Raw genomic sequence first — 26,076 nt, 5'->3', positions numbered from 1 at the left:
TTGTCTTTATAATTATATTTGATTGTCCTTCCTTCACAATTAGAAGTGTAGCATTAGAGTAGACTCCTGGTTCATCAAAGTTTCTACTCTGTTTCTTAGTACCTTCAGTTTTATAAAGTGACAATTACCCATATAATTATCTTTAGAAAACTGTGCTATCTGAAATACCAGGAAATAAATCTGCAATCACTTTTCACCCAGAAATGTGAATTCCAGTGGCCACTTCTTAACTTCATTGTCCCTCTGTAAAAAAAAAAAACTTGCATTTTCATTATATGCATTCATTATATTACAAAGCATACCCCCCCCCATCCTTAGTCTTTGGATTTTTCAAATCCATCACACCCTGATTGTGAAGCAGTGTTGATTTTACTGGGTGAAAAATTATTTCTCTTGTCAATTTGTACTCCTCAATCTCTATCCTTTTCAACTCCTGGTGATGGAGAATTCATTAGGGCAGTGTTCAGAAATAAATGGCTCTGCTTTCACTCTTTGAATATTAAAAATCTCTAAATTGTGAGGTCAGGAAGATTGTTAACTTCTTTCTGTTACATTCTCAAAAACCTGAGCATGGCCTTGTAGTGCTTTTTAAGAAATCAGTGTTAGAATGAGAAGCCTGCAAAGCACACCAAAGGGTTAAGTGGAAATGTGATCCCGAAGGCACCCTCCCCTCTGGAGATCGGCACAGAAGGCATTTCAGACAATGTCCTCGGCAGGGGGGTGGAGGGTGCGTGTGCCCAGGATGGAAAATTGATGCCAGTTCCGTAGGAAGCCCCGATTATACTGGCCTGTGTCCACGATCAGCCCACAGAGGAGCCGGCGCCCAGTCTTCTCTCGAAGGGCCTGCTGAACCTCCCTCTCAGTCACATTGTAACTGATGTTTATCAGTTGGATCAGGAAAATATAGGCCATGCCTGCTGTTATGATCACAGAGTACCATACACAGGTAAAGGAGAGAGCAGAGCTGGTCAAAGAAAAAGAAGAACATTTAGGATGGTTGATTAAGATAATCCTTACCATTCTAATACGATGTATTTGGCATTCTCTACTGGGGAATTTGCGAAGTCAATTCAAGAAGTCAAACATGAAACAAAGACACTCCAGATCTCCATCTCTAGCCTTCCAGGGCTTACTTTCTATGCTTTCCACCTTTCCCTGTCACTCTGGGATCTTCTCAATTTATTATATACATATAGTTTTGTTTTTTATGTTGTCTCCTGATTAGACTGTGAGCTCCTTGAAGGTAACAAGGACTGCCCAGGTCATCACTCCTGTTCTACACACCTTACACTTTGAGTCCTAAGAGGACTATGGATAGGGTAGCTAGGCAGTGGATAGAGAATTGAGTTTGAAATCAGGAAGACTCATCTTCATGAGTTCAAATCTAGCCTCAGACACATTATGAAACCCTGGGCTCTTTTGTCTTTTGTCATTCTTTACAATGCCAGTTGCCTAGTGATGATTATGGCACTGCTGTATATTCAAGCATACAATGGAAAGGAAACCTGGAAATAAATCCATTCATTAATTAAATGTCTATTATCTTATTTATGTTTAGTATAATGCTAATGAATGTTCCTAGTTAATTTATCAATTAATTTACCAATTCCTGACCTATAATTTACCAAAAGGCATGCAAGGACATTGAAAGGACTCTTCTGTTTCCAACAGTTTTTTGGGAGGAGGGAGGGAGAGGGAAGGCAAATGGGGTTAAATTGTTTGCCCAAGGTCACATAGCTATTAAGTGTCAAATGTGTGAGGAACCACTGATGACCAAATTTATGGTCAATCTATGGCTATGAGGAGTGACTAATATGATGAATGACAGAACCAAAGCTATAACAGACTAAAAAATAATGGACCATATCTAATTTTATGAAATTTAACCAAAGATAAATGTTAAGTCATAAAGCTGAGTTAAAAAAAAAAACATGGGGGCTGCTAGGTGGTGCAGTGGATAGAGCACCGGCCCTGGAGTCAGGAGGACCTGAGTTTAAATCTGGTCTCAGATACTTAATAATTACCTAGCTGTGTGGCCTTGGGCAAGCCACTTAACCCTTAAGTCTTGCAAAAACTAAAAACAAACAAACAAACAAAAACCCACATAGGAGCAACTAGATGGCCCGGTGGATAGAGCACCAGCCCTGGTACTTGCTACCTATTAGTTATGTGACCTTGGGCAAGTCACTTAAGACCATTGCCTCAACAAAACAAAACAAAAAGAACTAAGAGGGGGAAAAAACCATAGAAAGTAAAAAAGTAAGCACAACGGTACTAGTATAGGATAGGAGAGATGGAGCTAGGTAAGATCTTTACTGAAAGATCAATAAGTTGATAATATAACCTAGCAACTTCAAAAAGTGGTCTTTGTTGTTGAGTTATTTCAGTCACATCTAACTCTTCACAACCCTATTGGATTTTTCTTGGCAGAGATACTGGAGTTGTTTAATATTTCCTTCTCTAGTTCATTTTATAGATGAGGAAAATGATGCAAACAATGATGAATAAGTGATTGCCCAGAGTCTCATAGATCATATGTCTGAGACTAGATTTGATCTCATGAAGAGGAGTCTTTGGGATTCCAAACTCAAATCTCTATCCACTGCACCATCCCCTATCTAGCTACCCTATCCCATAGTCCTCTTAGGACTCTTTAATAGAAGTAAGGTATATAGAACAAGGGTGATTACCTGAATCAATCAAAAGGATGTTGAGTCTAGGAAATAGAAGATTTGGGGGGGCATAATAACCATCTTCAAATTTTTGGAGCCTTGTTACCTAAAAAGAGGATTAGATTTGTTTTGCTTGTTCCTTTAAGGCAAATTGGAAGAGGGAAGGGAAAAGTAAAAACAAAAGCGATGTACATTTGGTTAAGTATAAGGAAAAAAAACTTAATAATGAGAGATGTCCAAAAGGGGATGGACTGCCTTAGGAAACAGTAGGTTCCCAATGACTGGAGGTCTTCCAGCACAGCCTGGATAACAACTAGTCAGGATGTTGAGGAAAGGACAATTAATCACATATGAGTTGGAAAGATGACCTTATATTCCTGCTAACTAAAGAGATTTTTTTTAATTTACAAATACAAGCACCCTAAAAAGAAGGAAAGTAATCACATGGACAAAGGAAAAAGGATGTCTGGTTTCTACACAAGTCAATCTTTCAAGCGTAGAGCTACTATAGATACATACAGACATCATCCATGAAGAGTAAGCTAGAAATAAATTCATGTACAATCACAGAAGAGTAGAATTTAAAATGCCCTGAGAAATCCAACTTGTCCTTTTTCCCATTTTACAGAGGATGATCAGGAGATTTGTCCTTAGTCAGTTTATTGAGGCAGAAATAGAACTCGAATTCAGATCATCTGATTCAAAATCACTGCCTTCCTCCCCCAATTTTTATTTTTTGGAGGCAATCAGGGTTAATTAAATGATTTGTTGGATTAGAACTCAGGTTCTCCTGACATTAGGGCTGGTGCTCTACTGCACCACTCAGCTAACCCTTCCTCTCTCAACAATACCACCTTTCTTTTTCTCTGCAATGCTTTGCTAAATAGGTTACCATATGGCTACAAAATGGCAAAATCCAGTAATCTCCACTATCCTGGGTCAGATTCTACAAAATTCAAGTTATCAGGACCACATGGAAATTTGCTTGAACCATCACTTGGGTGTAACTTTGCTCAATAATTATACACACACAATACAACAGAGAAATGAAACACAAGTAGTGAAGAATCCTGGGAGTAAGGGACAGAGAGTTGGCACAGTGGATAGAGCACCAGCCCTGGAGTCAGGAGTACCTGAGTTGAAATCCAGCCTCAGACACTTAATAATTACCTAGATGTGTGACCTTGGGCAAGTCACTTAACCCCATTGCCTTAAGTAAATTAAAAAAATGCATAACTTGAAGAGGCACTAAATTCACCATGCAATCTACCAAATAATGGCTTCAGAGTACCATGCTGATGTGACAAGAGAAAGAACAAAGAAAATTAAGGATGATAATGATTTTGAGGGGAGAGGAGGAAGGAAAGAGGGATAATATTAGGAAATCATCGAACACCTGAGCTTGAACAAGCCTCAAGAAGGTAGAATGTAGAGAGCACAAAGTAAGCAGGCAGGAGCAGCCCCTAGCCATCTGTATAGGAAAGGAGCCAAATCCAGAGAGCCAAAAGTGCACCTCAGCTTGCCATGACATTTAATCAAATCATCAATAAACATGGGATGTCCCCAAACAAAGACTGGAAAAGACAGACTTCATTATCACAAGAAATATCAGAAGAGAAAAAAGGAAGAAGGAAAAGCCACAGAGGTTATTAATATCTATGAACTAAGAGATACAACAAAAATACAACAATCTTTGCTCTCAAGAAACATTCTATCAAGGCAAACAACAGGTAGGTATAAGAAAACAGAAAATAGATTTAACTTCAGAGGGACAGCAACTACTATTGAGAAAGGGATAAAGAGAACCAAACTCTACAGGGAACTAGAGATTCTAAAAGGAAGACGTAAGTGGGGAATACCTTCCAGGTAAAGGCATAGAAATGGGAGCTGGACACTGCAAGGTGTATAAGGAACAGAAGTTGTGATGAATGAAAACCCTCAAGAGACAGTTTCTGTGTAATTAATAATTTATTAATTAGACCAGCTAATAATCAATACATGGATGACAGTAGTTTTTCCCTCAGTAACTAAACCTCCTCAATGTAGCCCCTGAAAGCCTTAAATAACCCTTCTGAAAAGGAATTACTTTGACAAGTAAAAAAAAAATCAACTCTGGTGGATATTTAATGAGGAACTGGGCTAAAAGTCTTCAGCTCCTCCTGATGAGAACATGCTTGATCATTGCCTCCACCAATCTGGACAGGGGAATCCATCCTACCTCTGGTAGGTTTTCTCCTTCATGAGCTGAGCCACCCTGCCGGAGCCCTCTACCAGAGGAGTACAAGGAGGAGCTCCCTTCCCTAGAAGAATGCACCCAGATTGGATTCTGCTTATACTCTAAACACAAGTGAGGTCTCTAAGGGAGGGTGTCTGAGGGTCACAGAGAGGATTGTGGTGTTTAACATAGTCAGAACAAGGTTTTAGGAATATTCAATTGTTAGCTATAGGAAAGATGGATTAGAGGAGAACAATGAGGAAATCATTGCAATAGTCAACAGGAGATACAGAGGGCAAGAATCCAGGAAGGAGTTATGTGAATGGAAAGAAATAGATGGATATTAAAGATTTTGGGAAGAGGGGATATATAAGACTTGACTGGATATGGGAGTGATGGAAGGGGAAGAATTGAGAATGACTTCCAACTTGCAAAATATGGTAACTGGAAAAATGATGTAATCCCCAAGAGAAACTGAAAAGTTAAAGGAGAAATGATTTGTGGAGGTGGTGAACGTGATGAGTGTGTTTCACAAAGGTTGAGAGCAGAGAGACTTAATCTCAACAGTCATCTGCCTAGAGATGATAGCACAACTCATGAGAGTTGCTGAGAAAAAAGTTATCGAGGGTCCAGGATAGTTTTGGGATATATCCACCAAAAGGTAGGGAGGACACATTTAATGAAGCTATAAAGAAGGAAAGACAGTCATGGGAAACTGAGCCACCAGCACTTAATAGGATAATAGTAGCAAATGAAGCTTAGGTTAGAAAGCATAAGTTAAAAGTTATTTACTCCACTTAACTCTTAATTTCAATCACTTTTAACATGGGCACTCAAATGACTGATTAGCAGTTTAATTATCAGATAACATGATATACTAGTAAAACCAGGAAGACCTGGGTTCAAATTCTGCCTCATCCATTTATTTATTGTCAATATAATTCTTGGTAAGATTTAATTTCTCTGAGCCTCAGTTTCCTCACCTACATAATGGAGAATAATAATAGTTATTACTTCATTGGTTTGTTATGAGAATCAGACATATACACAGACACACACACATATACACGTGTATATGCACATTTATATGTACATATAAGTGTATATATGAGAGAAGAGGGAGAGAGAAATGGAAAAATTGGGGAAGAAAGATGAAAACAGAGAGGAAAAGAGAAGAGAGAGAGGAAGGGGGGGAGGAAGAGAGAGAGGGGGAAAGAAAGACATAGACTTTAAAAACTTTTTTTGTTTGGTTTTTTTTTTTAGGTTTTTGCAAGGCAATGGGGTTAAGTGGCTTGCCCAAGGCCACAGCTAGGTAATTATTAAGTGTCTGAGACAGGATTTGAACCCAGGTACTACTGATTCCAGGGTCAGTGCTTTATCCACTGCACCACCTAGCCACCCCTACTTTAAAAACTTTTAAAGCATTATGTCAGTTATTATTATTATTATTATTCCCATTCCTAGTGGCTCCATATGTCAAACGACCAAATTAGATGGATTTCTGACTATGCTATGCAGGAGCCCCTGACTCCAAAAGCATTCTTTTGTCCCCTTAAAGGATAAAACTCATCCCCCCTTCCCGTAGCCTCTCCCCTGGAACCCATTTCTCACCTGTGGTTTGCATAAACTCCTGGACAGTAGAAGAGAGCTGTGAAGACACTCCTGTCTCTACAGATGGTGTCCAAGGCCAGGGTGATCCCATACACAGAGGTGACTAAGAAGATTGACAGTGCAAGGATGAATGCTTGATGATTGGATTCTCCAACACAGCTATTTATCCTCAAGAGGTAAGGGGGGAAAAAAACCATATTTTAAAAACAAAAAAACTATACAGATAACTCACTTATCCCAAAAACAGCAGTGCAGATTTTAAAACTAAAGGGGTCTTTCTGGGTCACAGGGGCAAAACATAATGGAAGCCAAGGATGTTCTTAACTATCACTATCACAGATTAACAAAATTACTTAGAGACTTGGGAATACAGTTCCTTATTAAATGTTCTGCTAATATTATTCACACCATTAGTTCAAGTAGAACATAGTTCCCAAACCTGTCTACAATTTTAACATTATTAACATCATAGGGAAGGGAAAATAAATATCACCTTAATAAAAATGTGCAAATACTAAATTAAGAGGTGTTTTTTTAACACCAGTAAAGAAGAAAATATAACAGAGCTAGAAAAGTTCAAGAACAAAGACAAGAACAGAAAATAAGACTTTAAATATTACAGCAAACTATATACTCTGTAAAAGATAACCTTAAAAATATTTATATGCTATTTCTGATTTAGCCTATTTGTGCTTTTTGCCCATTTGCAACTAGGTAGACTTAAGCACAAAAAAGAACTTCTTTCAGTGTATATGAAGAGCATCTGCCCATCTGCAAATGGGCACTTGTTCAAAATACATGCAACTATATTAACTGTGCATATATGAAGACCTGCTCTACACTGCTATGTCTTATGTCTGCATATAATCAATGAGATAGTGGGCCCTAAAATATAAGCACCAAGATAGAAAACCTGAAAACATGTTCCCTAAAAAGTAAGAAATACCAGCACCACAAGTTTTCACTCCCCATATATATCACTCTATTGACCTTGGAAGAAAGAAACTCATCTATTACTCAGACCCAACCTTCTGCAAACTGTGATCATTTTAATCAACTAATCAATCAACTAACATTAAGTATTCCAGGCACCATACTATACAATGGAGAGATGAAAAAACAAAAATAACATTCCCACCCTATCTCCAAAGGAGAACAAGCTATTCAGGTGACTTCTAGAATTAGTAGCAATTAATTTATGTTGATAGTCTTTTTTCTTTCCTTCTTTGGGGGAAGGGGGGGGTCCTAGGAGAAGGAAGATTTAAGTTTATTTCACAATGGAGAAAAAAAATACCCCCCAATAGAATATTCAGATTTAATTCATTCTATCAGTGTTATCTTTTAAAAAGGAAACAAGAAGCAAGTAGTATATAATATTCAGACCCAATAAGCTTATATAAACCTGGATTTATATAACTTTTAACATTTTTGTGTATATTCAGAAAAGGCAGCAAATCTGTCCCCCAAAGGTTGTTCAATAAACATCAAATCATTAATAAAAGGTTGAAAATTACATGTAACTTCCTTCTTTTTTTAATCAGTGGTGATTTAAGTTATACAAAAGGGGTCTGTTTCTCTAAATCAGTGTTAAATCTAAAGAGCTTTAGCTGGCAGCTTTCTATCAGAGGCTGTTGAAATCAGCCTGGAGCAGCCAAAGTGATTAAGGAAGCTTGGGGTGAAGAAAATGGATAGTAAACTGTTTTAATGTTGTTGACACAAAAGGTCCAGCTAAAATGCAGAGAGAAAGAGAGAGAGAGAGAGAGAAGAAGAGAAGAGAAGAGAAGAGAAGAGAAGAGAAGAGAAGAGAAGAGAAGAGAAGAGAAGAGAAGAGAAGAGAAGAGAAGAGAAGAGAAGAGAAGAGAAGAGAAGAGAAGAGAAGAAGAGGACACACAGAAAGCTCCCTTGGGCATCACACTCCACAGTCACACAGTCATACAAAGTCAGTCTTGAATGTGGATTTATCTCTGGGGCTTCTCTGAAAGCTGCTGACAAATTGGGGGCAGGTTCAGGGAGAGCCGCTAAAATGACAATCAGAGGAAAGGAAGGACTAACTTAAGGCAAATGACTGAAGAGCTAAATCTGTAAGACTCAGCGATGACTAAGTGGGAGCATGATAACAGTCTACAAATATCTGAGAGGTGTAAAAGACAGGAAGTTAAAGACTAAGGAAGGGAAGAACAAATGTAGTTCAGTCTTACAATTCTTTTTAGTTTAATGCAGAGATTCTTAACCCTTGGTGTTCCCTTTGATAATCTGGTGAATCAGCCTATGGATCCCCTCAAGAATATTTTTAAATACATAAAATAAAATACAGTATTAAGAAAGAAAATCGGGGGGGGGAGGGAAGTAAGATTGGGGGGGATTGTAAAACTCAAACAATATCTTTAATAAAAAAAATTTAATAAATAAAAGAAAGGAAATCAATTATATTGCTAGAAAAATGTTGTTTTTAAAAGTTCAAAAACCCTAGGGGTAAATCTTAATTTAACTTTAATCTAATTTTAATTCAATTTGTAAGGCATAATTTAAAGCCTCATTCCAAGATCCCAGAACTTACCAGATGCAGTGATGATCCATTCTTCTCACACACACTCCACATATCCGACAATGCCATGCCCGGGCTGGCCTCACCAACTGGCACCTGGCACACCAATCTTCCTTCACCTTGTTGGGGTTCTCAACTAATGTCCTAGAATAGCTCTTAAGGTCATCCTTTATCATTCTATTGTTGACACTACCCAATGAATCTCCAGAAAATCCTTTTACTTTTTCTTGCCCTTTTCTGTTTAATAAATCAACTGGGCTGTTGCTTGGAAGGCTGGCATTTTGTACTGGACTTTTGAGGTAGCCAGGATTCTTCTTAGCTTGACGCAGGGCTATGAGAATCAAAAATAACCCACAAGTGAGAGTAACCAGCTGCCCATGTCCCACCCGGCCTTTGGGGGCCACTTCTTTAAGAAACACATAGTACATATAGCCCAAGGAGAACAGCCCCAAGCTCAGAAAAAACAGGGTCCGGTCTTTCCTCCTGTGAGTGAGGTAGTAATACCCCAGAGTCAGGGCAGGAAGGGATGTCAAGATGATAACACCCAACAGAAGATGCCAAGAAGCTACATGTAGAAAAATTGGCAGGAGGATAATCGGTGGAATAATGCTAATGTTGATCTTTTTGGCCCCTCTAAGCCAGGGAATTCGGAACCGATCCGAGATTGTGTCCATGATTCTTTCAAAAGTCTCTGGCTGCAAGGATTTACATGTAATCCACCTGTTGGGGAAAAAAGAACATGTGTTCTCTCAAAAACAAAAAACCTGAAGGCCAAATTAAGTCAACACACATTAATTAAGCACCTATTGTGACAGTCAATGAACATTTATTAAATGCCTACTACATGTCAGACACTTAGCTAAGCTCTGGATCTACAAAGGCAAAAAAGATGAACCCTGTTCTGGAGAAGCTCATAGCCTATGGGGGGGGGGGGGGAGACTGCAGGCACGAACAAAATAGAGACAGGATAAATGGAGATAATCAAGAGAGAAGGCATCAGAATAAAGGGGGATTGGGAAAGTCTCCTTGGAAAGGGTAGGATTTTAGCTGGGACTTGAAGAAAGCCAGGGAAATAAGGAAGTGGGAAAGAATTACAATCATGAAGGAGAGAGAGAGAGGAAAATGTCTTGTTCAAGGAACAAGGATGGCAGAAAACTGAGGATCAGAGAAAGGGGGAAAATTAAGGCCTGAGAAGACTAGAAACAACAATTAACCCATGTCACAACATTCGAAACAATTATTTAGTTCAGGTAGCACTTATTTTTGATAGAGAGAAAATGTTTACAAACCCTATAACAAATAAAAACTATTTTTCCAATTAATAAATGGAAACAAATATTTACTGAACATTCGCTGTGTATGAAGTTAACAGCTAACATAAGGGAACTACAATCATATACTGGGTGATCCAAAAGTCTTAGTGTAGTTTTAAAGCATTAAAGACTGGCAGACAAGATATATGGAAAGCAAAATAGGAATTTCAACCACTCTTTATTGAATTAGAGTTAGGTACTAGGATACATGAAAAAAAAAGTTAGGTGCTGGGATATAATTTAAAAAAAAGTTAGGGGCAACTAGGTGGCACAGTGAATACAGCACTGGCCCTGGAGTCAGGAGGTCCTGAGTTCAAATCCAGCCTTAGACACTTACTAATTACCTAACCTTGGGCAAGTCACTTAACCCCAGTGCCTTGCAAAAAAAACTTAAAAAAAAAAGATCCCTGACAGAAGGGACTTTTAGTGGGAGGAGAAATACAAACACAGATAAGGAAGTACAAAGTAATGAAGCAGAGAAGATTTTGTAGGAGACAGTAATGGTCTAAATTTAGAAGAAGGTATGAAGATGGAAGATAGAATACATGGGGAACAACAAAGAGATTAATGTAGCTGGAAAGGAATGAAAGTAAACTGACGTTTATTAATCCTGGAGGGAGCAGAGCCAGATGGTGCAAGGCTTTAAATATCAAACCTAGGATTTTGTCTGATGCTCTTGAGGGCAAAGTAGAAGCAACTGCATACTTCTGAGGAGAGCAGTAAATTGTTCGGACCTGGGCTTTAGGAGTATCATTTTGGCAGTCAGGAGAAGGGAGAAACTTGGAGACAAATTAGGAGGCTCCTGCAATTGCCAGGAGAAGACTAATCAATAAGGGTTTATTATTAAGTGCCTATAATGTGTCGGATGGAGGCAGTTAGGTGGTATGGTAGATAGAGTGGCAGATCTGGAGTCAGGAAGACTCATATCTTAAAATTCAAATCTGGCCTCAGACACTCATTAGCTGTGAGAAAGTGGGCAAGTCACTAAATTCTGCTGTGTCAGTTTCTTCACCTGTAAAATGAGCCAGAGAAGGAAGCGGCAAATGACACTTGGATCCTTGCCAAGAAAACCCCAGATGGCGTCACAGAGAACCGGACATAACTGAAACAACAGACCATCAACAGATGGACCAGGTATTATGCAAAGAATGAAGCGATATCACTCACAAGAAACTTCCATGCTAATAAGAAGAAACAGGGACACATAGAAGCCTTTATTAAAGGGAGAAAACACGAAGAGAATAAGTTAAAAACAATACAATGTGGTTAAAGGTAATCAGTAAGGGAAGGCATAAGCACTTGAAGGATCAGAAAAGACTTCATGGAAGAATGAGTGAGGTCATTCTAAGCAGGAGGGACATCGAGGGGCAAATTTTGAAGAAAGGAGTATTAAGTATGAGAAACAGAGAAAGCCATTTCAGTTGGGTAGCAGAGCATGAGAGGGTAAAAAAAATTTATCATGAAGATGGAAATAAGATTGAGACAAGGTGGTGGAGGGCTTTAAAAGCTAAAACATGATATAGCTAATTGATCCTGTAGGCAAGAGGGAATCAGTGGAATTGACTGAGCAGGGGTCATATGTGAGTTGAAGGAAAATTATTTTGGGTAGTTAATTTGTAGAATGGATTGAAGAAGGCAGAGATTAGAGACAGGGAAACTAGAAGGCTGTCACAATAATCTTGATAAATGCTGGGGAAGTAGAAAATATAAGATCTAGCAATTGACTGAACATGTGGGGTGAGGGAAAGTGAGCAGTCCAGGATAACACATAGCTGTTAAAAAAGAGACAAAGATGGGCAGAAAGGGAGACAGAGAAAGACAAGAAAGAAGAGAGCAGGGGGCCTAAATCATGGTTATCATCAATAGTTATGGGCTATGATCTGGATGATGAGCCAACAAAGAAGACTGAGAAGGAGTAGGGGGTTCAAGATTGACAAGGGAGGGAAGTGAACTGAGAGCAGAGGTAATAACTTGATATAAGTAATGAGATGCAGGAGAACTGAGAACCTTGATGAAGTGAAGGAGAAACAAAGCAGAGAGATAAAATGAAAGGATATTATGGTCAGTTTTGAGGGAAGTAAAACATTTAAGAATAATGGTGAAGGGGCGGCTAGGTGGCGCAGTGGATAAAGCACCGGCCCTGGAGTCAGGAGTACCTGAGTTCAAATCTGGCCTCAGACACTTAATAATTACCTAGCTGTGTGGCCTTGGGCAAGCCACTTAACCCCATTTGCCTTGCAAAAAAAAACCTAAAAACAAAAACAAAAACAAAAAAAGAATAATGGTGAGATGCAAAGTGTGGCATTGGGTAAAGGAACATGTCATAGGACTTAAGTGATTTAAGGAGTCTGAAGAAGCAACAAGATGGAAGCTGAAGTTTTCAGGTACAAGGGTGATTGGAGAGGAGAGGAAGATGGTGACCAGGTACTCAAGTCAAACGGGCCTAAATTAGGGTGGCTTCCAATAAGCGAAGAAAATAGATTTGAAGCATATTATGAAGATACAATCAATGACAATTGTCAACTATGTCACATGAAAATGGGGGTGACTGAGGAAGAAGAAGATTCAATAATAACTTGGAGGTTGCAAACCTTAGTGACTAGGAGAATGGTGGTGCCCTTGACAGAAATAAGAAAGTTAGAGGGAATGGTCTAATGGGGGGGGAGAAGGGTTGTTTTAGACATGCTGAGTCTGAGATGCCTATGGATCATCAAGGCAGAGAGGATACAAAAGGAATTCAAAAAATGTGGAACTGGAGGTAAAGAGAAATACCACCATATAGGATGGATAGATAGGAAGTAGAGTTGGGAGGAGGATGGGAGAGACTATCTAGTCCAATTTCCTTTATTTTATAGATGAGGAAAATGAGGCTCAGAGGGGTTAAGTAACTCATTCATAGTCACACACTTGTAATTTAAAGAGTGTCTTTGAGAAGAAAGGTCTTCTGGTCTTCTGATTCCAGATTCAGATCCAATGTCCTTTAATGATAATTTTAGCCAACAATGTAAACAACTAAAAAACTGCAAATTAAAATATCACTAAACAGAAGTTAAACTCTAAGTAACTGAAAAACAAAGATCCTAGATAACAGATAATGAAATATTTATCCCTCTCTCTTCTTGGCAGAGAAGGGGACATTACAAAGACAGATTGCTGCAATAGCAGCAGAAGCTACCACCTCCTCCTCCTCCTCCTCATCATCATCCCCAGCCTTTATACAATATAAAGAGTTTTAAGGTTTGCTAGGCACAGTGTATGTTACCTTATTTGATCATAACAACAATCCTGTATTTCAAGTACTATTATTATTATTATCATTATAATTACCATTATTATCTCCACTTTATGGATAAGAAAGACAGAGATAAAATTAAGTGACTTGCCCAAAGTTACACAGGAGTTTGAGGTGGGATATGAACTCAGGTTCCTGACATCAAAACCAGAACTCAGCCACGGGAGCATCTGGCTCCCTCCAAGAATAGCTAGGCTTCTCTAGAACTTTTTTTAAAGTTTTGCAAAGCACTTTACAAATATCTTATTTGATCCTCACAACTACCCTAGTAGATAGATGCTACTATTACTCTCATTTTAAAGATGAAAAAAAAAATTGACACAGAGGTCAAGTGACTTGCCAGGGGACGCACAACTAATAACTGTCAGAGGTGGGATATGAACTCAGGTCTTCCTGAGTCTAGATGTTGCACTCTAGTCATTGCGCCACCTAGCTGTAAATTCCGTCTGTCACCACCACATCCTTTGTTTTTATTCAACTGTCTTGATTTGTTAGGAAAAAACTACCAATTGTGATGAAAACACAAAAAAATATCAACGACCTTTTCTTTTTTTTTTCTTTTTGGAGAGAAACTCTATTGTTTTGGAAAAATTAGTTATGATGTATTTTGCTCCATATATAGTAATTTTTTAAAGATTTTATTTGAGTTTTGAGTTTTACAATTTTTCTCCCAATCTTACTTCCCTCCCCACCCAATGGAAAGCAATCTGTCAGTCTTTTTTTGTTTCCATGTTGTACATTGATCCAAATTGAGTGTGATAAGAGAGAAATCACATCCTTAAGGAAGAAACAAAAAGTATAAGAGATTACAAGATCAGACAATAAGATATCTGGTATTTTTTTTCTAAATTAAAGGGAATAATCCTTGAACTTTGTTCAAACTCCATGGCTCTTTATCTGGATACAGAAGGTATTCTCCATTGCAGACAGCCCAAAACTCTCCCTGACTGTTGCACTGATGGAATGAGCAAGTCCATCAAGGTTGATCATCACCCCTGTTGCTGTTAGGGTGGTACAATGTTTTTCTGGTTCTGCTCATCTCACTCAGCATCAGTTCATGCAAATCCCTCCAGGCTTCCCTGAATGCCCATCCCTCCTGGTTTTTTTTTGTTTTTTTTTTTTTGCAAGGCAAATGGGGTTAAGTGGCTTGCCCAAGGCCACACAGCTAGGTAATTATTAAGTGTCTGAGAACGGATTTGAACCCAGGTACTCCTGATTCCAAGGCCGGTGCTTTATCCACTATGCCACCTAGCCACCCTCCTCCTAGTTTCTAATAGAATAGTGTTCCATGATATACATATACCACAGTTTGCTAAGCCATCCCCCAATTGAAGGACATTTACTTGATTTCCAATTCTTTGCCACCAAAAAACAGGGCTGCTATGAATATTTTAGTACAGGTGATGTTTTTACCGTTTTTCATCATCTCTTCAGGGTATAGACCCAGTAGTGGTATTGCTGGATCAAAGGGTATGCACATTTTTGTTGCCCTTTGGGCGTAGTTCCAAATTTCTCTCCAGAAAAAGTTAGATGAGTTCACAGCTTCACCAACAGTGTAATAGTGTCCCAGATTTCCCACAACCCTTCCAACAATGATCATTATCCTTTCTGGTCATATTGGCCAGTCTGAGAGGTGTGAAGTGATACCTCAGAGAAGCTCTGATTTGCATTTCTCTAATAATTAATGATTTAGAGCAATTTTTCATATGGCTATGGATTGCTTTGATCTCCTCATCTGTAAATTGCCTTTGCATATATCCTTTGACCATTTGAACGACCTTATATTATTTTTAGGGTTTTTTTTTTTTTTGCAAGGCAAATGGGGCTAAGTGGCTTGCCCAAGGCCACACAACTAGGTAATTATTAAGTGTCTGAGACCGGATTTGAACCCAGGTACTCCTGACTCCAGGGCTGGTGCTTTATCCACTGCACCACCTAGCCGTCCCTGAATGACCTTATTTTCAAAAGACATAAAATCAACCTCAAAATTATGAGATGCAGGAATCTCCCTCATCTGTTCATCTGAAAACAATCTGGGCATTTCAGTAGATTTTACGTAAGCTTAGGAGGAGAAAACAGTGGTCATACAGCAGCCCCCCCAAAAAGCTAATGCTATTTGAGACTCCATCAAGAAGCAATGTTTCCAGGAACAAAGAGGAGCTAATCCTTTTCTATTCTTCCCCATTCTAAGTCCCATATTTTAAGATGGACCTCAATAGGAGGAGAAGAATGTGCAGGGGAAGGGAACTAGGACAGTGAAGGGTTTTGAGTTCAGGACATCCGGTCTGGACTTATCATCAAGTCTTTGAAGGGCTTTCAACAGAAGCAGGTTAGCCTGAGAAGGGAATGGCAAACCACGGCAGTGTCTTTGCCAAGAAAACCTCAAATGGGGACATGAAGGGTCAGACAGGACTCAAAACAACAACAGACAGAGGGACAGAGGGACAACTTGTCTTGCTTAGTCCTAAAGAGAAGAACCCAGAACAACAGGTAAGAAATCTTGACATAGGGTAAAAAAACTTCAAAACTTCATAACAACTAGTTATCCAAGAGTGAAAGGGGCTGCCCCAGGAGGAAAAGGGTACCCTCAAGCAAATGTTGGATGACTGTATGTACTAAATGAGATTCCTCCTGAAATATGAGTTGTGGTTTACTTCCCCACGTGAAATTCTATGATTTTGTAATTACTATAAAGGTTTAGAAACTGTTGAGAAACCATCAAGACCCTAACCCCAAGAAGTTAATTCAGAAGTTTCCCTCTCCTTGGCCAATCCCAACATGCCACCATCACTGGCTTAGCCCTTGGAGTAACAAAAAATACATCAAAGCTAAGTACATAAAATCATTTCTGAATGAACAATGCAGATGGTGAAGGATAGAAATGTTCAGCAGAAGGAGAGACCGTAACAACCTGGAGTTGTCAGAGAAGGTAGGATTTGAGGTGAACCTTATAATTATATAACTTAGCACTGGATTAGCTCCTCATTTACAGGCAAAGAAACTGAGTCAGAAAATGGAAGGAACCTATCCAAGGTTACACAGTAAATTAGCGTCAAATCTGTCTCTGGCTCCTGTTCCTGTGTTCTTTCATCAGATCTCAATTAGAGACAGCTAGGTAATACAGTGAATAGAGAACTAGACTTTTAAGTCAGAAAGACTCAAATTCACATTTAACCTTAGATGGTGAGTGATTCTGGGAAAGTCAGTTAACTCCCATCTGCCTCAGTTTCCTCATCTTTAAAAAAATGGGCTGTCATGAAGATTAAATGAGATCATAGTTAAAGTGCTTTGCAAACTTAAAATTTTCAGATAAATGCTAGTTATCTGTCTTATTTATTTGTACTTCTTAAGGAAAGGGTAAGATTTATTAAGCAATCACTCTGTTCTAGGCTCTAGGGAGTTAAAGACAAAATTAAATTGTCTCTGCCCTCAAGGAACTTACAATATTGACATCTTTCCTTATTTTTCAACAGTCATTTAGGATATATTCCTCTTGCTCCAAATACTGAAATTTCCCTTGTAACAAAAGGTGAAGAGAGAATAAGCATTCATTTAACAGTTGTTACATGTTGGGCACCAAAGTAAATGCCTTACAAATATTACTTCAATTGATCTCTACCACCACTCCAGGAGGTAAGTACTATTATCTCCCCCATTTTACAAGTAAGGAAACTGAGGCAGACAAAGGTGAAATGACTTGTTTAGGGTCCCATAGCTAATAAACATTGGAATCCACTGAACTCATTCAGGTCTCCCTGACTCCAAACTCAATGTTTTATCTACTGAGCCTCCACTGAGCCACCTCACTTTCATGACAGGAGATATACAATTAACCCAACAGTGATATAATGATTTTATCTGACAGTGCAAGAAATATCTAGCCCAGTCATTCTGGAGAACAATTTGGAAGCAAACTCAAAAAAAAAGAAAGAAACCCTCAAAGAGCTATAAAACTGTGCCAACCCTTTGTCCCAGCAATACCACTACTAGGACTGTATCCTAAAGAGATCAAAGAAAAGGGAAAAGGATGTATTAGAAGAAAAATATTTAACAGTTTTTTGTGGTGACAAAGAATTGAAAATTGAGGGGATGCCCATCAATTGAGGAATGGATAAATAAGTTGAGGTGTGTGACTGTGATAGAATACTACTGGTCTTTTAAGAAATGATGAGGGGCAGCTAGGTTGTGCAGTGGATAGAAAACCTGCCTGGAGTCAAGGGGACCTGAGTTCAAATCTGACCTCAGACAATAATTGCCTAGCTGTGTGACCTTAGGCAAGCCACTTAACCCTATTGCCTTAAATTAAAATAAATATATAGACAAACAAGTAAATAAATAAATGAAAAATGAATGATGGGGGGAGGATGGTTTCAGAAAAACCAGGGAAGACTTATGTGAACTGATGCAAAAATGAAGTGGACAGAACCAGGAAAATATTCTGTGGTAATAGCAACACCATAAAATAACCAATTGTGAAAGACTTATGATTGAAGACAATGATTCAAGATAATTCCAAAGATCTCATAATAAAAAGTGTTTCTCTAGAGTGAGAAGTGATGAACTCTGAGAGCAGATTGAAATATAATTTTTTTTTACTTTATGGAAATGTTCTACATGATTTTGCATGTATAATTGATATGTTGTTTGCCTTTTCAATGTATGAGAAGGAGGAAGGGAGAATTTGGAACTCAAAATGTTATAAATGATGAATGTTCAAGTGAATTATAATTTTATTAAAATAAAAACTCTAGGGCCACCTAGGTGGTGCAGTGGATAGAGCATTGGTCCTGGAGTCAGGAGTACCTGAGTTCAAATCCAGCCTCAGACACTTAATAATTGCCTAGCTGTGTGACCTTGGGCAAGACACTTAACCCTTGCCTAAGCCTTGCCAAAAAAAAAAACAAACCCAAAACAAACAAAAAAAAAAAACAAATTGAAGTAGGCAATCCAAGTAGAAAGGTATATGTAAGTTAGGTATGGAGTTATGTGGGATCTGACAAAAGGAACAAAAAAAAGAATGGCTAAAGATAATGTCTTCAAGAAGGAAGAACCAACAATACATAATGAGTGATCAGATATAGTGGGAGAGGGAGAAAGAAGAAATAGTCAAAGGTGTAGTGTTGAAAATGATATTATTCATAAAAAGTAGGGAAAAGAAAGAGAGAGGTAGGGTTAACAGAAGAGAGGGCAGATTAAGGAGGGTGGTAGTCAGAAGTATGTAAGTATGGAAATTATGAAGAAAGAATCAATTTGCAGGCAAAGATGAATACATATTTATAAATTAAGTATTGGATAGCTAAATAAAAAATTTACATTAAGCAGTTGACAGTACAGTACTAAACCTCAAGAGAGAGCCAGAGACCCCAATTTGGAAGTTCCCAACACTGAGATAATAATCTGCAGAAAGAGAAGAATTAAGTTAGAAGAAGAGAAAAGCAGTAAATATTTCTTAACTACAGGCTATGTGCAAAATGAGAAGTAGAATGTTGGAGTTGTTGAGAGGCAGTTTAGGAGTTGAAATTTGCTGACTTCAAGGCCTTCTTCAGACATACAATTGGCTTTGAGGCCCCAAGCAGATCATACAGCTTTGAGTTTCAGAAGAGTTCAATATGGCTGCATCGGAAAAGGGAGTTTTGTACCAGGGAGATCTCCCCTACAAAGATGAATTCACTGGAGGAGGAGAAAATGACACAAGACAGAACAAAGCACAGGACCAGGAAAGATTTGTCAAAAAGCTTTCAGTCAAGGAAAAGTATATATTCAGGTGGGAAAAATGAAAAAATTGGTAACTACAAATTTGAGCTTTCAGGTTACTGGACAAGTATTGTCACAAGACACTAAACCCAAATAGAGCAAAAGAACAATTAAATTTACTAATTAATTACATCATTTAATATATAGATGTTTGAACCATCAACAACCCAGAACTTTTATTTAACAAAAATAGCATATGTTTTTTAAAATATTGGTTACTGGGTCTATACCCTGAAGAGATCATGAAAAAGGGTAAAAACACCACTTGTACAAAAATATTCACAGCAGCCCTGTTTATGGCAAAGAAGTGGAAATTGAGTGAATGTCCATCAAATGGGGGATGGCTGAATAAATTGTGGTCTATGTACATTATGGAACAATTAGAAACCAGGAGGAATGGAAATTCAGAGAAGCGTGGAAAGATTTGCATGAACTGGTGCTGAGAAAGATGAGCAGAACCAGAAGAACATTGTACACCCTAACAGCAACATAGGGGTGATGATCAACCTTGATGAACTTGCTCATACCAACAGTGCAATAATCAGAGACAATTCTAGAGTACCTGCAACGGAGAATACCATCTGTACCCAAAGAAAGAACTGTGGAGTTTAAAGAAAGACCAAAGTCTATTACTTTCGATTTTTTTTTAAAGTGTCATATGTACTACATAATTTTGCTATCACTAATATTTCATTTTCTCCTCAAGGATATGATTTCTCCCAACACATTCAAGTTCTTTTTTTTTTTTTTTAACACATTCAATTTCAATCAATGTATAGCATGGAAACAATGTGGAAACAAACTTTCTGTGGAGAGATGGGGGTAGGGAAAGATGGGGGGGAAGTGTAAAAAAGCATAAAATTCAATACCTTACAGAAAATGATAGGTAGAAACTACTATTGTATATAATTGGAAAACAAATAAACTATTAATAAAAAAAAGTGTTGGTTTCTTTTCAAGAATGTGTCATTGTAATTACTATATCAATCAATAAGTATCCATGAAATGCCTAATATGACAGGTACATTAAATAGAGAGGATATAAACGCAGTGAATGAAACAATTCCTACTCACAAACAGCTTACATTCTAATATTTGGACATATTTATGTCAAGAAATCTGGTGGGGAGTTTTCTTTAATGGGGTAGAAAGGAAAGGAGAGAAAACAGATTTCTGTGAATTGTTTCTAATGAGCTAAATTAAATTAATAGCTTAACATTTAAAATAGACAATGATTTTATATATAATACTGAGAGAGATAAAACATTAAGAGGATACCAAAAAAAAGTATACAAGCTAACCAAAGGTGAAGTGATTTGAAAAGGGGTGCACTAGTAATTGGGAAAATAAGGAACAGGTCCTTGTAGAAGGTGGTGCTTGCATTGTAACTTGAAGCGAGAGAGAGCCTTAGAGATGGAGGTGAGGACAGAAGGCATCCCATGATGGGAAAGAGCTGATGCAAAGAAATGGGACATGAAGTGAAGGGCAGAGACAAGACCAGTTTGATCAGACTGGGAACATCATTCAATGGGACTATAAAGATAAAGATAAGGTGGGGCAAAGTTGTACAGGATATTAAAAGCTAAAAAAAGTTGATAGGGGGTGGAGCCAAGATAGCAGAGTAAAGGCAGAACTTCCCAGAAACTTGTTCCCAAAAAACTCCAAAAGCTGTCAAATTATGACTCTAGCCAAAATTTATAGGGGCAGAACCCACAGAAAGACTGAGTGATACAATTTCCCCAGTCCAAGACAACTTAGAAATTTCGCAGGAAAAGTCTGTTTCACTGGGACTGGGGGGTTGGAAAAAGCCGCTGCAAGTGCAGGCACAGCCGCAAACTCAGCACAGCCAGCCAAATACCTAGATCCCTGGGGATGCCTGGGCCCATGACAAGAAGGGGCAGTTTCCAGACCTCCTGGTCCTGGGGTCATCGGGAACAGCTTGAAGGGGTGGTGAGAGAACTCATCAGAATGAGTGCCGAGCTAGGGCCAGCCTCAGGGCAGCCCTGCAGTGAGAACCTGAAGCGGGAATCAGTAGAGCCACCTAGCATGTCCACAGCGCCCAGCCCACAGATGGTAAGGGGGTCGGGGGAGATTGCAGAGGTCTCTCTGCTCTCCCTGGGGCAGGATTCTGCTGTTTGCCCATACTCAGTTCCAGGTCACAGTCTGGACCCCCCATACTACCATAGCCGAGCAGGGACCCTCCTCACAGCTCCAGAGCATAGGCAAGAGAGCAGTCAGAGCCTCTCATAATACCTTGAAAGAATTAAGATCCCTGTGGATTGTCCCCAAACCGCCCCCCCCCCCCCCCCCCCCCGGCAAAGCCTTGGAAGTGCTGAGGAAATGAGCAAACAAAAATTAAAGAATCTGACATAGAAAATTACTATGGTCCCATAGAAGATTCAGAAGATGACAAAATCAAAGCTTCTGTATCCAAAACTTCCAAGAGAATGGGCGCTCAGGCTATGGATGATCTCAAAAAAAAAAAAAGATTTTAAAAAGAAGGAGGTAGAGGAAAAATTGGAAGGAGAAATGAGAGTGATGCAAATAAATCATGAAAACCAAATCAGCAGCTTGGTGAAAGAAATACAAAAAAATAGTGAAGAAAATAATATGTTAAAAAACCAGTTTAGGTCAAATGGAAAAAGCAACACAAAAAGCAAATGAGAAGAATGCCTTAAGAAGCAGAATTGGCCTGCTGGAAAAGGAGATAAAAAAGCTCTCTGAAGAAAATAACTCCTTCAAATGCAGAATGGAACTAAAGGAAGCTGATGACTTTGCAAGAAATCAGGAAGAACTAAAACTCTTCCAAAAAAGCCAAAAATTAAAAGAAAATGTGAAATATCTCATCCAAAAAACAACCAACCTCAAAAACAGATCCAGGACAGATAATTTAAAAATTATTGGGCTACCTGAAAGTCACGACCACAGAAAGAGCCTAGACTTCATTTTTCAAGAAATAATACAGCAAAATTGCCCTGAGATCCTAGAAGCAGAGGACAAAACAGAAATTGAGGAAATTCACCAATCACCTCCTGAAAGAGATCCCAAAAGAAAAACTCCCAGGAATATTATAGCCAAATTCCAAAACTCTAAGTCAAAGAGAAAATACTAACGGCTGCCAGAAACAAGCAATTCAACAACATGTGGCTCTATAGTCAGGATCACACAGGATCTGGCAGCATCTACATTAAAGGCTCATGGGGATTGGAACATGATATTCTGGAAGGCAAAAGATCTTGGTTTACAACTGAGAATCAACTACCCAGCAAAGCTGAACATCCTCTTTCAGGGGGGAAGATGAACTTTCAGTGAAACAGGGGACTTTCAGATTTTCCTACTGAAACAACCAGAGCTGAACAGGACTCAGGTGATCCATAGAAAGGGTGAATGAGGACTAATTATGAGGAACTTGTATTCCTGCATGGGAAGAAGATAGATAACTCATATGAACTTTCTCATTTATAAGAGTTGTTAGAGGGAGGATACATAGACAAGACACAGGAAGGAGCTGAATATAATGATATAATATAGTAAAAAGATGGAGTCAATGGGTGATAAAGGAAAGTCCTGGGAGGGAGAGGAAGAAGGGGCTAAGATATTTCACATAAGAATCAAGAAAAAGCTTTTACAATGGAGTGGAATGGGGGGTAGGCAAGAGGAATGAATGAGCCTTCATTCTCATCAGAAATGGTTCAGGGAGGAAATAACATGCACACTTAATAGGGTATAGAAATCTATCTTACCCCAGAGAAAAATGAGAGGAAAGGGATAAGATAAGGGGGAATGGGGAAAGGAAGTGGGGGGAGTAGGTAACAGAAGAGAGGGAAGATCATGGGAGAGGGTACTCAGATACAACACAGTTTGAGCAGAGACATGGTGAAAGGAGAGAGAGAAAAATGAAATAGATAAGAGTGGGGAGGAATAGAGTAGAGGAAATGTAGCTAATAATAGTAAATGTGGGAAAACTATTGAAGCAACTTCTTTGATAAAGAAGACAACTCATCCAAGAGACAGAGCCATTACAATCTGAACATAGACTGAAGTACATTTTCCCCCCCTCTCTCATTATTCTTAAGGTTTGTCATCTTTTGGGGGAGGGGGCTTATGTTGAGTCTCACAACAAGATTATTGTAATTATATAAAATAAATAAAACAAATAAAGGGAGTTGATATTTGACTCTAGAAATCAGATTTTAGAATCTAGATTGATTCTAGAGGCCGGAAGAAGTGACTGCAATGAGAAAAGGAGTGCCATGCTCAATTCTGAGCTTCAGTAGAACCACTTCACAGGGGCTGTGGTTAGGACAAACTATGAGGAAGGAGAATCAATTAAGGTAGAGATCAATTAAGAGACTACTACAATAATCTAGGAAGGAAGTAACAGGGGCCTGAGTTTAGATGGTACCAGTCTGAAGACAAAAACACTGAGTTTAAAGAATTGACCAAGATGGCTACAGAAATGGAGCAACTGTATCTAGGAACTACAGCTATTTAACTTTTTCTTCTCAAATCACCATAGGTTCTATCAATTCAGCAATTTGCAATTGCATGACTTCTTCACCTCAAAAGAGTTATATAAGGAAAAAATAGATTTTCAACATCTCAACTCTTTTCACCTTATGTCTCCCACATGGAAGCAATTTTAAAACATTTATAATTATGTGAAAAGTGGATCTAACCCATATTATTACTGCTGGGTACAAAAAGCTCTTTCCAAATGGTTTTTAATGCTTAGCTTTTTTAATAGTACATTTCATCTTGAGATCTAGAGCATAAAAATTTGAAAGCAACACGATATGATAATATACCACCATGTTGCTTGTTTACCTGAACATTATGCAGTCCACTTGAGGGGGGTGGAGAAACACCTCCTTTCATCAATCTTCCTATTATTTTTATCATTGAGGAAACCAAGGTAAACAGGTTAGATGGGAAGGGGAAGGGAATCGATAATTAAGTGACTACTATGCACTAACTCCTTATAATTATTATCTTATCCTCACACAGTGCTAGAAGGTTATTATCTTCATTTTACAGATGAGGAAAGCAAAGCAGAGATTAATGACTTGCCCAGAGTGTCCAAGTCTGGATTTGAACTCAGATCTTCCTGATTTCAGGTCCAGCACTCTATCCACTGCTCTAACTTACTGCCTCAAATTCACTTGAGACACTTGAATTCTAACAAAACTTCAGAGTAAAATAGTGTCTGGTTGTTTTTTTTTAATTAAAGCTTACTGATGTGTTTTATTTTTATCTTAAAAATATTTACAAACTATTCCTATTTAGGGAGAGATATCCTGTAACAAAGTAAACAATTAAGCTAAATTAATACAGTGATTTCATTTGGAAGTGTATATAACATTATGTATTTGCAGCCTACTATCATCCCTGCCCCAACCTATTTTTAAATGTACAGAATTATTTTCTCTCACTTCCCCCACCCTCACCCCAATGAAGAATAAAGAAATTTCTTGTAACCGATATGCAGTCAAGCAAAACAAATTTCCCCAATGATGGTACAGACATATACAAAAACATCTGTATGTGTATCTCATTCTGCATCCATTATCTCTCTGTAATGAAAGCATGTTTCATCACTGTTCCTCTGGACTCATGTTTCAAAACTGAAAATGATGTTTGAAGAGTACAGGGTTTTCTGTGAGAGCTATGAATTTCATCATGGCGCAAGCCTCTCTGATAAAGAAAACTCTAAAAAGAGGCTACTGAAGAGTGAGTTTCTTGGGTTGGAGGTGTAAGCATAAAAATCTCAAGGACCAGAGGCAGACCTATCAAACTTGAACCAAGAGATAAAGCTTACTTACATGTTGTTCATGCATGCATCTTGTCACAGCCAATTTACCATCCTCATTCCTATTCCAAGGTATCAAAATGGACAGAGTAATAGACATGAAGCCAGGAAGCTCTGAATTCAAATCCAGCTAAGACCCTTAGCTGCTGCCTGACCCTGAGCAAGTCATTTAAGCTCTGTCTCACTTCTCTCTTCCGTCAAATGCTAAAATAGCCCCGACCTCCCAGAACTGATGTCAGGATCAAGAAAGATAATAATTATAAATTTTGTATAAAGGCTCGCTATTAATCTGATCTAGTCAGCTATTTATGCATTGATGTAATGAGTAATTTACTCCCATTATTTGACACAAGGAGCTAAAGCACTAAGAAAGTCTGGAAGGTCTGAAAAATGGTTCAAGGTCAAATGTTCAGGTTCTGGACAGCAAAATGATTCAAGACTGAAATAGGAACCTGGAGAGGTAGCAGAGTGCAGCGGATAGCGTTGGCCTCGGGATCAGAAAGCCTTGGGTTCAAGCGTGGCTGTGTCCCTCTGGGCAGCCCTGGGTGTGACTCGGGGGCAGAGAGAGCGGCCTTCCCAGGAGTGAAGGCGCAGTCTGTAGGGGGAAAGGTGGTCTTACCTTTCACAGCCTTCATCGAGATCCTGGCAGTCACAGAAGCTGGCAACCAGGTGGTTCTTCTGCCCGTTGCGGTCTATGTATTCGCAGCAGCAGAGGGGCTCCAGCTCGGGTTCTTGCGGCTTCTGTTTCTTGCCCGTCTTCCTGGCCATCTTGGGGGCCATGGCCGGCCCCTCCGGGGGGAGAGGGCACACACGCCGGTCCGGCCCGGCCTCCGCTCACTTCTGGGGATGCGGGGACGGGGGGGGG

General features: G+C 38.9%; 1 protein-coding gene across 2 annotated transcripts; it reads right to left on the bottom strand.

Moving 5' to 3' along the window:
- On the bottom strand, positions 1-26,076 carry ZDHHC23 (zDHHC palmitoyltransferase 23). 2 transcript variants are annotated; one of them, XM_074214554.1, is made up of 4 exons: positions 25,831-26,076; positions 9,056-9,763; positions 6,499-6,666; positions 1-964 (listed from the first exon to the last, which is right to left on the bottom strand). In XM_074214554.1, the coding sequence occupies exons 1-4, from the start codon at positions 25,989-25,991 to the stop codon at positions 697-699; spliced, it is 1,305 nt and encodes a 434-aa protein (XP_074070655.1). In that variant the 5' UTR covers positions 25,992-26,076; the 3' UTR covers positions 1-696. The 2 variants fall into 2 exon arrangements, with proteins under 2 accessions (XP_074070655.1, XP_074070656.1); XM_074214555.1 differs by having other exon boundaries at positions 6,499-6,657.

The sequence above is a fragment of the Macrotis lagotis genome, chromosome 1 (genome assembly GCF_037893015.1).
Source record: "Macrotis lagotis isolate mMagLag1 chromosome 1, bilby.v1.9.chrom.fasta, whole genome shotgun sequence".
NCBI lineage: Eukaryota > Metazoa > Chordata > Mammalia > Peramelemorphia > Peramelidae > Macrotis > Macrotis lagotis.
Note: the sequence above shows the minus strand (reverse complement) of the source record. Positions and strands in the feature narration are given on the sequence as shown.

Bases quoted from the DNA above. Each gene is read 5' to 3' on its own strand.
- ZDHHC23 (XM_074214554.1), bottom strand. From the start codon at position 25,991: ATGGCCCCCAAGATGGCCAGGAAGACGGGCAAGAAACAGAAGCCGCAA. The intron at 6,667-9,055 runs GTAAGTTCTGGG...TTACCTCTTGAG, and splicing joins ATGGATCATCACTGCATCTG to GATAAATAGCTGTGTTGGAG. The intron at 965-6,498 runs GTGAGAAATGGG...TTCTTTGACCAG, and splicing joins GGAGTTTATGCAAACCACAG to CTCTGCTCTCTCCTTTACCT.